This window comes from Odocoileus virginianus, chromosome 34, assembly GCF_023699985.2.
Source record: "Odocoileus virginianus isolate 20LAN1187 ecotype Illinois chromosome 34, Ovbor_1.2, whole genome shotgun sequence".
In the NCBI taxonomy this organism is placed as follows: Eukaryota; Metazoa; Chordata; class Mammalia; order Artiodactyla; family Cervidae; genus Odocoileus; species Odocoileus virginianus.
Window position 1 is genome coordinate 25,481,815 of NC_069707.1, and position 15,984 is coordinate 25,497,798.

The 15,984-nt window shown below is 44.5% G+C and overlaps 1 protein-coding gene and 1 long non-coding RNA gene across 2 annotated transcripts in view; one reads left to right on the forward strand and one right to left on the reverse strand.

Annotated features, from left to right (window-relative positions):
* The window catches only part of HECA (hdc homolog, cell cycle regulator), a 42,944-nt gene extending 40,701 nt beyond the window's left edge, over nucleotides 1-2,243 (reverse strand). The window contains exon 1 of the mRNA XM_070461484.1: nucleotides 1,878-2,243. Coding sequence (XP_070317585.1) covers nucleotides 1,878-2,148 — 271 coding nt within the window. The 5' untranslated portion in view covers nucleotides 2,149-2,243. The remainder of the gene's footprint in view (nucleotides 1-1,877) is intronic.
* LOC110143796 (uncharacterized) lies at nucleotides 1,972-10,128 on the forward strand. The gene is made up of 3 exons (XR_002315692.2): nucleotides 1,972-3,298; nucleotides 7,493-7,555; nucleotides 10,013-10,128. It is a non-coding gene; the product is annotated as an uncharacterized lncRNA (long non-coding RNA).
* The last annotated feature ends 5,856 nt before the right edge of the window (nucleotides 10,129-15,984 follow it).

Genomic DNA, 15,984 nt, shown 5'->3' on the forward strand with positions numbered 1-15,984 from the left:
GGACCAGGGGTCCTTCCTTGATGGCCACCTGTCCTATAATACTTAACACAGTACTTGTAACATGGTCAATGCTCAGTATCTTCTGAATGAGTGAATGACAGCTGTCATCCACTGATCACTTACTTTCCTTGACAAACTTGACTAAGCTTGCTACAAATGTAACCAGCCTCTAAAACAGGTCCTGGGGACTGGGTAGAGAAGGGACACTCTAAGCCTCATGATAACTTCCTGAGCCAGCCGATACAATCAGTATAAATTCTTTTTCCCGATTTTACAAGGTAGGAAATTGAGGCTCAGAACAGCTGTCCTTCCCAAGATGACAAAACTGAACGGCTGAGCAAGGAGTCTCTTCTTTCTCCTCTGCCACATCAATACCAAGATGAAGTTTAGTAACAAAAAAAAAGGGGGGGGGGGGGTGACCATTAAAGTGACTGAGAAGGTAAAGAAGGCGGAGACCCAGGTTTGATCCCTGGGTCAGGAAGATCCCCTGGAAAAGGGATCGGCAACCCACTCAGTATTCTTGCCTGGAGAATTTCACAGAGGAGCCTGGCAGGCTACAGTCCATGGGGTGGCAAAGAGTTGGACACAGATGAGCAACTACATGATTTTTCACGGGGTGGGGAAGAAACTTCCTATTTCAAAATTGCAGAGATATAGCCAATAGGGCCTAAGGTTCTGTTTCTAATATGCTAATCTTCAGCCTCCTCTGCTCTGATCACCGTGGGGGTTCTTCTACGAGCAGTTCACCTGTTTAAAAGCAAGTGATCTACATAAAGAAGGGCTTTGGAAGCTGAAACCTACAAGTTAAAAGTCAGATATTAAGAAGCTAATCTCTCTTCATCAAAATATACCTATATTCCCTGCCCTGAAAACCTGCTTGACCAGAGGAATTCGAAGAACTGCCCAAGTCCGAAAAAGTGTTTGCCCAGTACCCTATAAGACTGTGTCTGCAGTGACAACGGCAATCCTGTGGCATCTTCACTATTCCTTAAATGCTCCTTCAAAAGGTTCTTTCAGATTATTAAGCTTCCTCCTAAAATGTGAAGTCGAATTAAATAATGATTTTTTTTCTTTTTTTTTTTAACTCCGGGCTGAGAACGGAAGTCAAGTTCAGAGTCTCTTCCTTCCTCAAGCGAACAGAATTAAAGAGCACACCCCCGCCCCCTCACCCCAACGACACACACACACACACACACACACACACACACACACACACACACACACACACACACACACACACACACACACACACACACACACACACACACACACACACACACACACACACACACACACACACACACACACACACACACCCTACAGTAAAAATGTCTCGGGGCCTCTTCACCTGTGGCAATCGACACAGCAGGCCCGGGTCGGCCGGGAGGTGAGGCTCCCCTTCACTCAGGGGAGGGGAAGGCGGGTGGGTGAGGGGAGCACAGGGGAGAAGGAACTGGTGCCTAAGTTTTCAATCGGACCATTCTTCTCAACTTAAGCAGCTCTTTCTTTCCTTCCTTCCTTCCTTCCCCCTGGTCTGAGGCACACACTCGGCTTTGCCAGCGCGGGGACAACGGGCAGGGCCCGAGGGGAGCGCCGCCCCGACCCGGGACCCGAAAGCCCCTCAGAGTTTGGGGCGCAGGCTGCCCGAGGCGCGCGACCAGAGAGCCGCGCGGACACCGAGCCGGGGCCGCCGATCGATCGCCGCCGCCGTGCGTGGGGACCGGGAAGGGGCAGCCGCGGCGGGGCGGAGGGGCGGGGTGAGCACTTCCTGACTCTCGCATTGTCCACGCATCGCCCGCGCCACCCTGGGCCCCGCCGCCGCCGCGCCGTCCCCGTCGGTGAGGAAGTTGGCGCTCGCCCGACCGGACCCGACTTACCGTTTTTGGCGTCGCCCGCGGCTGCAGCCCCCGCGGCGGCCGCGGCGTTGGCGGCGCCCGGCCCCGCGCCTCCCGCGCCCGCCGCGCCCCCGGTGCCGGGTGCGCCCGCCGCCGCAGCTCCGCAGCCGGCCGCCGCCGCCAGGGCCCCCCCGGCCGCCGCGCCCGCCGCGCCCGCCACTGCCAGGGCCCCGGCTCCATTTTCCTGCTCGTCCCCGCTGCTGTTGGCGCGCTTGTTTTTGCGGCCGCCTTTACTGTTTTTGGGGTTGGGCATCTCGCGAGCGTCCAGGTGCCCCGCGTCGGTGAAGGCGGCTCCCAGCGGCGCGACGCCGGGTCCGTGAGGCCGAGAACGGAGGGCGCGGGCCGGCGGCTCCGCTGGTGCCCGTCTAGCCGCGCGGCCCGTGCCGCGCCATCCCGGCTGCCGCGCCCTCCCCGGCTTCCTGGAGCCGGCGCGCGGTCACCCGAGGCTCGCGGGCGCCGCGGGCTCGGGGCGCGAGCAAGACGCTCTCCAGCCAGAGGGAAAAGGCGGGTCTCGGGCTTGTTTTGATTCGGCTTCGCTGACACGCTCTGGCCCCGCCCCCTCCCGTGACGACACTGGGGATTCGGCCTGGCCGCACCCACCAGGTGACCTCACGATGGCCTGGCCCGCCCGCGTGACGTCACGCCCCGCGCTGTGCCGGCAACCTTGGAGTGACGTCATCGGGGCGCCCGCACTCCGGGTCTCCAGCTGCACCTGGGCGCCTGAGGACCTACCTTCCTGAAGTGGCCCTAAACGCCAATCCAGTGGCATCTGGAGTTAGTCGGGGGCCTTCTGACCTTCATGTAATTGAGGCTTAGAACAATATGATCTGGGAAAAATAGGGGGATGACCAGAACAGAATTGGAAAACAGAGGGTTTCTAATTAATCATCCATCAAAAGGCTCTGCCATTTGAATTTGAATTGTAGATTCACTAATTAAAGAAATCAAGTCAAGTTCCTAGACAATGAGAAAGGACTGACGAGTCCGTGAATGGAAGGCCGTCACAGTCTAGCGGTGAAACCGCTGGTTCAAACAGAACACACCATCCAGGGATGATACTCAACGTCTCCTGGGTCGGAGAAGCAGGCCCTGCCTGGAGGGGAAACCCAATCCCCGTGGCCTGAGTTGTCCTGAAAGACCGGTGGCCACTGTTGTGAGCAGGTGAAGAGCAGAGGGTGACACCAGTGATAAGGCAGTGACTTGAGTCGCAGGGGAACCCAGGAGCAGTTTCACGTGGCCTCTTTTTCTGCAACTCTATTTCGGCTTTTTTGAAGACCAGCTCCTTCCCACCCTTCAGGTCTCAGCTCAAACACATCACTTCCTTCGAAATGATAGAACTGACACCCTTCCCTAAAAGGGCTATCAGAAGTACCACCTCATTCATCTCTAATTATGTTGTCAATGTATGTATGTTTACTTATTTCCTGTCTATCTGCTTCTCAAATGAAAGCTCAACATGTAGGAGATTTTATCTGTCTTGGGCAGCTCAGCAAGACAGCTGGCATGTATTTGTTGAATGTATACGTTAAGTTCTTTTCCCGTGAACTGTGGAGGGAAAAAACTATGTTAACTGACAATTGACGGTTCTCCCTTCCTATACAGTGTGATCTTTTTTAATTAACCCAGCTCTCCAGTAAAGAATCTTGGAACTCTGCTCAATGTTATGTGGCAATCTGGATGGGAGGGGAGTACGGGGGAGAATGGATTTATTTATAATACTGTATGGCTGAGTCCCTTTGCTGTCCATCTGAAACTACCGCAACATTTTTAATTGACTATACTCTAATACAAAATAAAAAGGGTTTAGTTTTTTTTAACTTTTAAAAAAATCTTTAGTTGTGTTCTGAAACATAAAGAGGTAGACAGGGAAGTACTTGCCCTGTGTTCACTTAATGGGGAGAATGCCTGGGAATATTGGGCATTCATAAAAGAGCCAGGAGCTGCAAGAGAGCGCACTCAAGAGCAACTGAAGGTTGGACTTTTCAGTAGGAAAGTGATGAATCTTTTAATTCCCTAATTTTGCCAGAGGAGACCCTGAATATTCATTGGAAGGACTGATGCTGAGGTGAAACTCCAGTATTTTGGCCACCTAATCTTTCATCAGGAGGCTTTTTAGTTGTTCTTCACTTTCTGCCATAAGGGTGGTGTCATCTGCATATCTGAGGTTATTGATATTGAGAAATATCAATAAAGAGGAGAGTGAAAAAGTTGGCTTAAAGCTCAACATTCAGAAAACTAAGATCATGGCATCTAGTCCCATCACTTCATGGCAAATAGATGGGGAAACAGTGGCTGACCTTATTTTTTAGGGCTCCAAAATCACTGCAGATGGTGATTGCAGCCATGAAATTAAAAGACGCTTACTCCTTGGAAGGAAAGTTATGACCAACCTAGACAGCATATCAAAAAGCAGAGACATTACTTTGTCAACAAAGGTCCGTCTAGTCAAGGCTATGGTTTTTCCAGTGGTCATGTATGGGTGTGAGAGTTGACTATAAAGAAAGCTGAGCACAGAAGAATTGATGCTTTTGAACTGTGGTGTTGGAGAAGACTCTTGGACTTGGAGAGTCCCTTGGACTGCCAGGAGATCCAACCAGTCTATTCTACAGGAGATCAGTCCTGTGTGTTCATTGGAAGGACTAATGTTGATGCTGAAACTGCAATACTTTGGCCACCTGATTGATGCAAAGAGCTGACTCATTGGAAAAGACCCTGATGCTGGGAAAGATTGAGGGCAGGAGGAGAAGGGGACGACAGAGGATGAGATGGTTGGGTGGCATCACCAACTCAATGGACGTGGGTTTGGGTGGACTCTGGGAGTTGGTGATGGACAGGGAGGCCTGGCGTCCTGTGGTTCCTGGGGTCACAAAGAGTCGGACACGTCTGAGTGACTGAACTGAACTGAACTGAATTTGAAGAGCCAACTCATTGGAAAAGACTCTGATGCTGGGAAAGATTGAGGGCAGGAGAAGAGGCGGGCAACAGAGGATGAGATAGTTGGATGGCATCACCGACTCAATGGACACGAGTTTGAGCAAATTCTGGAAGACAATGAAGGACAGGGAAGTGTGGCATGCTGCAGTCCATGGAGTCTCAAAGAGTCAGACACCACTTAGCAACTGAACGACAACAACAGTTTTCATGTCTCTGTCTCCCTCACCCCGACTCCCCTAAGCAGTCAGAGAGGCTGGATTGTCTATCTTTCTAACTCTGCAGAGTCTAGCATAAAGCCTGACCCGCAGTTAGTGTTCGATAAAATTTTTTAGAATGGATGATGCCTAAAGCATCCTTCTTCCAGCTACGTTCTTCTGAACCTTTCAGTCTCAGCTACACCATCAGTTCTCTGGGATCCCAATGTACTCCCACAAGAGCTTGCACACAGTATGGAAATTGCTTGTTTACTTGTCTCTTGCCTGGGCCCCCCATCCAGACGATAGCTGTGTGATGGCAGAAGTTATCTCTCTGAGGTGTCACTGTATCCCATGGTGCCTAACACAGTGCATCGTACACAGTAGGTATTTAGTAAGTGCATGACAAATACATGAGTAAGTAAATGGACAAATGCTTTGAAGGTAGATGAGGCAGGATTGGGTGGCAATTTGGATGTGAGGGATGAAGGAGAGAGGTAAGAAATTTTGAAAATTGAGAGGAGGATGGTAGTTAATGAAATGAAGACTTCAAGGGGAGGCTATTGGAGCTGTGGAGGAAGATAGTAGTTAATGTGGACCATTACACTTAATTTCATTACTGATATCCCTCCCTAGAGGTGGCTGAGAGATCTCAAAATATTTTGGTGACTTTGGCTTTGACCTTTTTGTCTCTTTAAGGCTTTTGGGGTTTTTATTTTTAAGTGGTGAAGATAAAGATGCTTTAAAGTACAGGGAAATTGAGACCATTACTTTTTTGAATAAGCACATTGCTGTCATGCCATATTGGATCAGAGTAATCATGCATGTACCCTGCAGACAGACATTCACACCAGCTGCCTCCCACCTCTACATAACTGAGACTTCAGAATTGGAAACTTTCCCACAAAAATATCATAATTGGCTGAAAGAACACAGACACCCAGCCAGTTGCTGTTCTTGTTCATTGTGTGAGCCACCTCCTTCTCATTCAAACTGAAACAAAATGAAAGGGAGGAAGGAGAAGCTGGGCCACTTCTTTCATGCTCAACCTTGCTAGCCTATTTTTAGCCTTAGTCAAATTTGACACACAGGCGATAGTTCCGATTTTATTGCAACAACAACAACAACAAAAAAGTGCTAAAATCAAAATGTTAAAAATAAAACTTAGGTAGGATTAAAGGATTCCATTTTTTACTTCCATACAATATGTGGAATTTTACAGAACTCTTACTGTTCTAGCCCTATTATCTTTCCCTTTTCCCCACCATTTCTGAAGGTGGGAAGAAGGGAGGGAGGGATGGAACAAAGGAGAGAGGGAGGAAAGGAAGGAAAGACAGAACCAGGCTAAAAAGCACAAGATGGCAGAGGTGATACAAAGCCCTGTCCTCAGATTCTTCCAGAGGAAACATGAAGAACTCTAAGAAACCAAGGAAGCTACTGTGTTCTGCATATCCACCCATGGCTTCTTTTCCTTTAACTTCCCTGATCAACTCATGTACTCTGAAATAAACTTCAAAAAATTGTACCTCTACCTAAGTAGAGGTACCTAAGTACCTAAGTTTTCCTTCCCCCAAACTTCATCACCCAGTCCATCACTCAGGTCTTTGCCCAATTAAATAAAACACAGCAACAAATCAAGGTCACTAAGCTAAACAATTTACACCCTTGAGAAAAGAGGCAACAAGCTAATCTTCAGGGCTGGATGAGAATAAGTGGTCATTGTTTCAATGTGGCTGTTTCAATGTGGCTTCTTGTTTGAAATTTGTGCTTGTCTTCTGAACTTCTCAGGCTTCTCTGTGGCTCAGATGGTAAAGAATTTGCCTGCAATGCAGGAGACCTGGGTTCAATCCCTGGGTTGAGAAGATCCCCTGGAGAAGGAAACAGCTACCCACTCCAGTATTCTGGCCTGGAAAGTTCCATGGACAGAGGAGCCTAGCAGGCTAAGTCCCCAGGGTCGCAAAGAGTCAGACATGACCGAGCGACTTTCACTTTCACTTTCTGAACTCTCAGAGTGAACTGATTCGTTTGGGCCAGAGTTAGCCTGATCTGCTAATATCACTTAAAGTAAAGATACCTTGAACCATGTATATTATCTCTTTGCACCAGTGTTTTACTCTGGAAATAGCTTCTCCTTTACCCTGGTTGGATACTAAGACCCCGCATGCCATGTGGTCAGGAATAAGAATGCAGCATCCAAAGGGAGAGAGAAAGCCTTAGAGACTCTGGTGGTTTGTCAGGGTGAACTGGAATACAGTCAGAGTACAATGGGCCCAGTGTAGCAGTGGACACGCCACTGGTTAGACTCCAGACCTTGATAACTGGTAAGAAAACTAGAACTCCCTCCATCTCTCCTTTTCTTGCTTCCTTTTCCCCCAGTAGTACTGAATAACTATACTACATGTCTTTTCTTTTTGTTCGTATGTGATATGGCAATGTTTATTTACTTTGTTTACTGTCTTTCGTCACTAGATTTCAAGAGGGTGAGGATTTCTTCATGGAATCCTCAGTGCCTGAAACAGTGCTAAGCAGACAGTAAGTATTCGATACAGATCTGGGGGTTAAAACAATGTATAGAAGAACACCTAAAAGGAACAGTCCAAACCCGAGTTCACGGTGAGGGGGGCGGGAAGGGGAAGAACCTTCCATGGCCACATGAGGGGCTTCCCTGGTGGCTGAGTGGTGAAGACTCCGCCTGCCAACGCAGGAGACATGGGTTCAACCCTGATCCGGGAAGATGCCACGTGCGGCAGACCAGATAGGCCCATGAGCCACAGCTATTTGAGCTTGTGCCCTAGAGGCCGGGAGCCTCGGCAAATGTAGCGCCCCTGCTCTGAGCTCCACAGCAAGAGAAGTCACCACGCGCCGCCGAGGAAAGCAGCCCCCACTCGCAGCAACTACAGAAAAGCCCACGCGGCAGCGAAGACCCAGCACAGCCACAAATAAATAAATAGAGCAGATTATTGTTCCTGGTGGCCCTAACATCCTTCCCCTGTAACTAAGCGTAATAGTTAAACCAAACGATGATCTCTTGGAGGCTAGTTTTGTATAACAGGGAGCCCTATGACAACCAATTGCAGTGACCACACTATTATCACTTCTACCCCCTCTATCTCCTCCTGAACTGGCACAGAAAATGTCAAGACTCTTCTCACCTAGATTTCATCTTCAAGATCCTCTTTGTTTCTCCCAATTAAATCAGGACTTTTCTACACTTCCACTCTAAAGCACGATTTCCCCACAATGCTTTAGTCGTTTCTTCCACTACCTGCAAGGTTTGATTCAGATAAGACAGCACTGGTATTCTCGAAATACCTCTCTTAATACTGCACTAGTTGTATTGCTGCCTACCAAATTGCCCCACCATTTAGCAGCCCAGAACAACAAACACATTCTTTCACAGCTTCTGCATCAGGAACCTAGGCATGGCTTAGCAGGGTCCTCGGGCTCAGGGTCTCTCACAAGGCCAGGTTCAGGTGTCAACGGGGATAGAGTCCTGTCAAGTCAAAGCTTAACTGGGGGATGGTCCGCTTCCAGATTCACTCCTGAGGCTGTTGCAGGATTCAGCTCCTCAGAGCTGCTGGCCTGAGGCCTCCCTCAATTCCTTATCATGTGAGCCTCCTCACAGAGGGCAGCAGCCTCATCTGAGTGTGTCAGAGAGCAGGAAAGAGTAAGCAAGACAGAAGCCAGTCACTTGCAATCTAATCTCAGAAGTAATATCCATCACCTTTGCTGCATTCTGTTCCTTAGAAGAAACTCACTAAGCTCAGCCTACAGTCAGGAGGAGAAGATTATACAGGACATGAATACCAGGATATGGGCATCATTGAAAACTATCTGAGAAGTTGCCCACAAGTATGTTAATATACTGCTTGCCATCCAAATTCTAATTCCTAATGCTGCAAATTTAGTTTATAAGAAGGGTGGAGTGTGGTAATCATTTCATCATGTTTACATATATCTAAACATTGATCTCTATACACCATAAACAACTTTTCTTTGTCAACATGACAAAAAAATAGAAAAGGTACAAACTTGTTCTGGTTCTCTCTTTCTAAATTACTGTTTCAACGAAATCTTTGAGAACTAAATTTCATGAATGTAAAATAACTTTTGCAAAATGATTTTTAAACTGTTTCAGTCCTCTGTGTTCAAAACACTGCTGATGTTTAGAACAAACACAGTATAGTACATTATTGGATTCAAGTGCCTGCTTCAAGGACAGCTTTTTTTAAGTGCTAAGGCTACTGCTCTGCCTGTTTGGGGAGTAAATATTGATTGATCTTAAATAGAATTCTCAAGATTTTTCTTCCTCCTTTATTTTCATCTAGTATAATTTCTACCAGGGGTATCCTGAGGAACACTAGTTATGTAAGATGTGCCTCTATTTCTACGGTTAAATAAGTTTAAGAAACACTGTATATTTTATGAGTTATAATATACACTACTATAGTAAACACCCTTAGAATTCCAACAGTAAAGAAACCTGCTTACTCCTAACTTAGAATTTCCCGAGCTTATACAACCTATAAATTCCTTTATGTGTAATACCCATTAACATTCTGTGAAACTAGAGTTCTGCTTTTTTGGGAAAATAGTGCCTTAGAGTGGAGAAGGAAATGGCAACCCACTCGAGTACTCTTGCCCAGAAAATCCCAGGGACGGAGGAGCCTGGTGGGCTGCTGTCTATGGGGTCGCACAGAGTTGGACATGACGGAAGCGACTTAGCAGCCCCAGCAGCAGTGCCTTAGAGCAAAAAATACCTGCTCCTAGCATTAGCATTCTAGTATCTTTGTATGTTTCAAAGGTGAAAATTCAAATGAAAATAGACACTTATCCCTCTTGTAAACAACCAGTTCTTTAGAAAACATCTTGGGAAAGATCCTTAAAAACTCTATAAACTCTAACTCTTATAATGACAAGGATGCATAAAACATTAATTCTAAATGATATAAAACAGTCAAACATTCACCATACTGCTTCCATTTTCAGGAGCATCTTTTTGGCTATCATTATTCCATTGAAGAACAAAAAATTAGTATCAGCAACCTGCTAAGGACTACTTATTTTTCCAGTGGGAAAATGTCTTTACCAATACTACAACCAGAAGTGGCATCCAACTTGTTCAGAACCTTTGATATAATAAATACAATAGAATCTGAAAATAAATACCTGTACCCTCAGAGTATGGTAACATTTCTTTTCTTTGCCATCTCATGAGTAATCAGGTTCACCTTTAGTCCATTTATAAGGGCTGTTACATATATTTCTGGAGTTAATTTTGACTGATCCTGAATACAATTGTCTCTCAAGATTTCCTTTCCTTCTGCAGAGTATTCACTCGTGAGTACTTGTAAATTTAAATATGGTACTACATGGATTAAAGATGACCACAGTTTACTACTCCTCTCTTCAAGACATGGAGTCTATTTCCCCTCCCCTCCAATCTGACCTGGACTTGTGACTTGCTTTGACCAATTAAAAATACAGTGAAAGTGATGTTGCTCCAGTTAGCATTTGCTCTTATTGTCTGAAAGCTAGACACTGTGCTGTGAGGCAGCTTGAACTAGACTGCGGAATGATGAGGGCCCATACTGAGACGACAAAGACTCTTTTGTTGACCAAAGTTGAGTCAGACTCCTCAGAGTCCTCTTGCTGATTGGACTCTAATCTCGGGTTCTGTCCTTGGTCTGCTTAGTTTAGTTTTAGTAAGAATCATGCTGAGTCAGTTTATCAAGAATATTCCATGCTTGGTCTTTTATTGCCCAGGCTGCCTTCAGCAAGAATCCTATCAAGTTGGTTTAGCCAGTGCCTCGACCCCTGATGTTTCCTCTCAGTAATTTTCCATCCACTGACCCCGCAACCCTGCTCTGTGGCTATAAATTCCTACTTTTCTTGCTGTATTTGGAGTTGAGCCCAATCTCTCTCCCCATGTAGTAGTCCCCCTGAATAAAGTCTGCCTAACCATCTTATAGGGCTTCCCTGGTGGCCTAAACGGTAAAGAATCTGCCTGCAATACAAGGTTCAATCCCTGGGTTGGGAAGATCCCCTGGAGAAGGGAACAGCTACCCATTCCAGTATTCTTGCCTGGGAAATCCCATGGACAGAGGAGCCTGGCAGACTGCAGTCCAAGGGGATGCAAGGAGTCGGATATGACTGAGCCACTAACATAGCCATCTTAGACAAGTTTCAGGAATACATTCTCCTTTAACAAAGGATCCTTGACAACTGGAAGAAAAGGAACAATCTTTGATATTTCAGCCTCAGCCAAGCTCCTGGGTCAAAGGTTCTCAGCCTGAGCAATTTTACACTGCATTTTTGGTTGTCCCTTCTAGCATTGAGTAGGTAGAGGCCAAAGATGCAGCTGAAATCCTGCAATGTACAGGATAACCTCCACCACGAAGAATTATCTAGCTCCGAGCGTAATGCCAAACTTGAGAAATCCTATCCTAGCTGCAGGCAGCCGTAGAAGTCACCATAGGTTCACCATATAAAGCAGATTGCCAGATGAGCCCAGCCAGCTCACAGAATTGTAAGAAGTAGTACACAGCTGCTATTCTAGGGGGAGGTACGTTTGTTCAACCGCTGAAGAGGGGAAGGGAAGGAGTCACAACCTGTGGCGTTTGCACCTGCCCAAGGTGCTCCTACCATGGTGGTGTTTGGGCTACCAACATGAGCCATTGGATACGAGGCTAGAAAGAAGTGTGACAACTGGCTCTTGAGTCACTAGGACTTGATTACACTGTAATAGGCAACTGAGGCAACATCTCACGTTCAATGTCTCTTTAGATCTGAATTATCAGCATAGGCTTTCCCACATTCCGTTGACTGTCTAGTCAGTTCTCTCTACTCATATATGGTCTGTGATCACATTTCTGTTGGAAGCGTCTTTAAATGGGAGACACTGATTCTAGTCTTTCTGACTTGAGCCTTTTTTTACACCATGAAAACTGTCAAATTGGGTTTAGTCAAGAGGCTCTCACAAAGGATCACAGCATGGACCTTACTACAGAGTAATCCCACTGCACTGTAATCTGCAGTACTCAGGCGAATGATCTCATTTGGAATACAACACTGTGCTCTCTAAACTGTGGGTTTTCTTTGTGAAACATGCCTGCTGAACAATAACTCGAGGAACCAGACAAAAATGGAAGCAAGGTGGGGAGATGACCATTTAGGCTGGCTTTGGGCCCATGATAAATCACGATTATGTTAAAAAAAAATAAAATTTTTCTTCCAGATAGATGGCATTTCTTCTACAACGTAAGCCCAAACTATTATTTCCTAGAGCAGCCATCTCTCGGGTTTCAGGGTGGATACTGGACTTAGGTTCTATTAAGAGTTATTATAGGGCTTCCCTAATGGTTCAGCAGTAAAGAATATGCATGCAATGTAGGAGACGTGGGTTCGGTCCCTGAGTCAGGAAGATCTTCTGGAGAAGGAAATGGCAACCCACTCCAGTATTCTCGCCTGGGAAATTTCATGGCCAGAGAAGCCTGGCGGGCTACAGTTCATGGGGTCACTACAGTCAGACACGAGTTAGCGACTAAACCACCACCACCAAGAGTTGTTATAGTTGTGTGGTTGGGAGACTATTCCTGGAGCCAAATTTCCCAGATTTCAGGCTTGGCTTACTGTGTGACCTTGGACAACTTATTTGTGAAATAGAAATAATAATGGTATCTATTTCAGAGTTAAGGTAGACAACATTTGTGTAGTTCCTAGCACATAGTAAGTTCTCAATACATAATAGCCATCATCATTTTTATTAGCAGAAGCATTTCAAGTCTGCATTCATTGTTGCTACTCAAACACCCTCCTTTTAACTGAAAATGCGATTTAACTTTTCACTTCAACTATAAACAAGTTTTTTTTTTCTAAAAGCAGCACTGGTTCTAGGTCAAAGATAAACTGTTTTCAGCACACAACTTTAGTCTCATCCAAGAACAAACCACACCCTACTTCCTGTTGTGTGCAAATACGGGTACTTTAAAGGGACAGTCAAAACCAGGGACCCATGCGGATGCTAAGATTGCAACGGAGCGCACTCTGGTGTACACAGCTGGAAACCAGAAAGGGAGATATAAGAAGCAACGCTTTCTTTGCCCAAAAGTTTGAAGTTGATTTGTGTGGGTATAAGAAGTTATAACAAGTTACTAGATAAAAAATAATATGATGAAAATAGTATTTTTGGAAGAATAGTCTGACAGTAACATTCAGGACTGACAGGATAGAAAAAGTGGTGACTCAGAAGCCAGAAGAAAATCTACTGTACCATTTTGGGGATGAGATCATGAGAGTTTGGGATTAGGAGGTCAACAGCGGAACCCAGAGGAAAGGATGTACATGACAGACATTTTGAAGGAAGAAATCGTAGATTCTAAAGACAAAAGTCTTTGATCTTAAAGAAAGGCAGTCTCATCAACATCTTATTTGGTTTAGATTGATACCATGAATTCCAATACTCATTAATAAATTGGTAGCATATTCTACTCTGGGAAAGCCCATAAGAGTAAAAAAGAACCATATTACCATATTGTTTTGTTTGCTTTTAAAGATCAAAATTATTTTATTACTAATCAAGATTTGAAAGTTCTATGTAACATTGGGCATTTTGCCATTGAAAGATGCTGCTCAGTGAGCTAGATGTCTTTTGTACCAATTCTGGATTAAATCAATAATCCCAATAATCCCAATTTCTCAAGACATTTTTAAGTTTCAGTCTGAGATGAAAAAAGTGCCAGACATTTCCTGCTAAGCCTTCTAGGTGATTCTATTTCTCAACCTAGTATCCAGAGAAGTAGATTTAACTACTCAACATGTATTTTTCTGGTACCAATTTTATGCAAAGCCCTGTTATAGATGGATAGCAAGACCGTTCATTTATAAGTGACAAAAGTGTCATCACCATAGTATGAACAGGTAAAACAGAAGGAACTTTGGATTTAGTTCATCTAATTTATCTTTGACTCATATACAATATATCTTCTGCCTTTTGTCTATAGGTGATAATTTGATTCACAGTCTTTTCCCTTTATTTTACCACATGGCTGTTTAGCCATGGATCAAATTACCAGATGATCCTTTTCTATAATGGCAACTTAATTTTCTTTATTTTAAATATGTTTACTGAACATATAATGAAGGTTTGTGCCAGATCCAACTGTAGTGATGAAGAAACAAACCCAGTCCACTCTCAGGGAGCTCAGAGCCTGGTGAGATACCTACAGATACTGTCTTCATTCTTGTGTTTTTCTTCAAAAGGTCTTACAGAGAACAAAGAGATGTGCAACAAAAGAAAATGAAGTATATCAGCAGAAAATGAGAAAGATGCAAAGGGAAAGCAATGATGGAATCATACAACAGAGGTGGACTAATACACAAAATAAACACAATGAAGGCCTACATGTGTTTGCTAAGGATCCACCAGGAATCTGGCTCTAATTTTTTTGGCAACCTCTGTGAAAGAAGAAACACAATGCACGGGCTCCACCAGATAAAAGCAACCAACTGCTCAGGAAAGATATACCTAATCCTGATATAAGGCCAAACAAAAAAACCCTCAAGGATCCTTCAAATGCAACACTACTGATATCCTGAAGAGCATCCTCGATAATATCCTCACAGCCAAGGAGTGGGTCTATTTCTTACAACACTAAGTTTGTGCTGATGGCTTATCCTCAAAGTCCAATTCAGTAAAAGCAATTTTGCAGGGGTTCACTTAAGCAGAAAAATTCATTATAATGTGATAGAAATATGGGTAAAGTGCTATAGAAGAACAGAGGGGACACAAATGCAATTTCATTATTCAAACTATTGGAGCAGTTTGAGGAGGAATCACTCTCATCATTGAGGAGAGATTCTGGGAACTTCAATTTCCAAAGGAAATATGCAAGTATTTTGCAAATACTTAACCTTCTTAACCTTCATTATGGATGGAATATTGTTTTAAAAGGCCATTCTCATCATGGTAAAATTCACATTAAAAAAATCAAAACACTGGAACTTCCCTGGTGGTCCAGTAGTTAAGAATCAGCCATCCAATGCAGGGGATTCGGGTTCAGTCCCTGGTCAGGGAACTAAGATCCCATATGCCATAGGGCTACTGAGTCCACGTACCACACCAAGACCTGATGCAGCCAAAAATAAATAAATAAATGTTTTAAAAATCAAAACACACCTTCAATTGAAAGATTCTCATTTTCTCTGTAGTGTACATATCTCAGTTCACCTGGAATATTAAATATAATGAATAGTAAATTTAGAATAAAGGAGTCTACTAATATGAAATGTGGATGCCCACAGAATCAATGAGAGGTTAGAGTTATATTAAGTTTATAGTAGGCTCCTTCAGAAATCCAAGACCACAGAGCAAAAGGAGTTTGGGAGATAAGTTCTGGTTCCATGCTCACCTGCATTTTTTAAAAAAATGATAGGGTCATGAGTTTGATTTCCACCTGATACTAGAAAAAGAAAGAGCAAACAGAAAAGGAAGTTGTCAATATAAAAGAAAGAATTAATACATCTGGTATCAAAGAGTCTTCAATCTCTAAGCAAATTCAACAAAAAGGGTGACAAGATTTGTCTTGAAGGGAAAGGAAAGAAAAAAGAATGCAGAAGCTTTTATGGTTGTTTTTATGAAAATGGTATTTCTCTTCAATATTCAAACCGGTGTGAAAGGGAAGTAGTATTTTCCAGCCCTTTGTACCACGACTAGCTTCCTCATCAACAGATACTGGGCAGACTGGGTGAACCAGACAAGTGAGCAGCAGAAAGACCTCCATAGCAAAGTGATTGGGAGGAACAGAACAAAAAGGAAAGTGAAAGTCGCTCAGTCATGTCCAACTTGTTGTGACCCAATGGACTATACATATGGACCATAGAATGGACCCATAGAATTCTCCAGGCCAGAATACTGGAGTGAGCAGCCTTTCCCAAATCTCTGCAGATAAAAATAAGTGAAA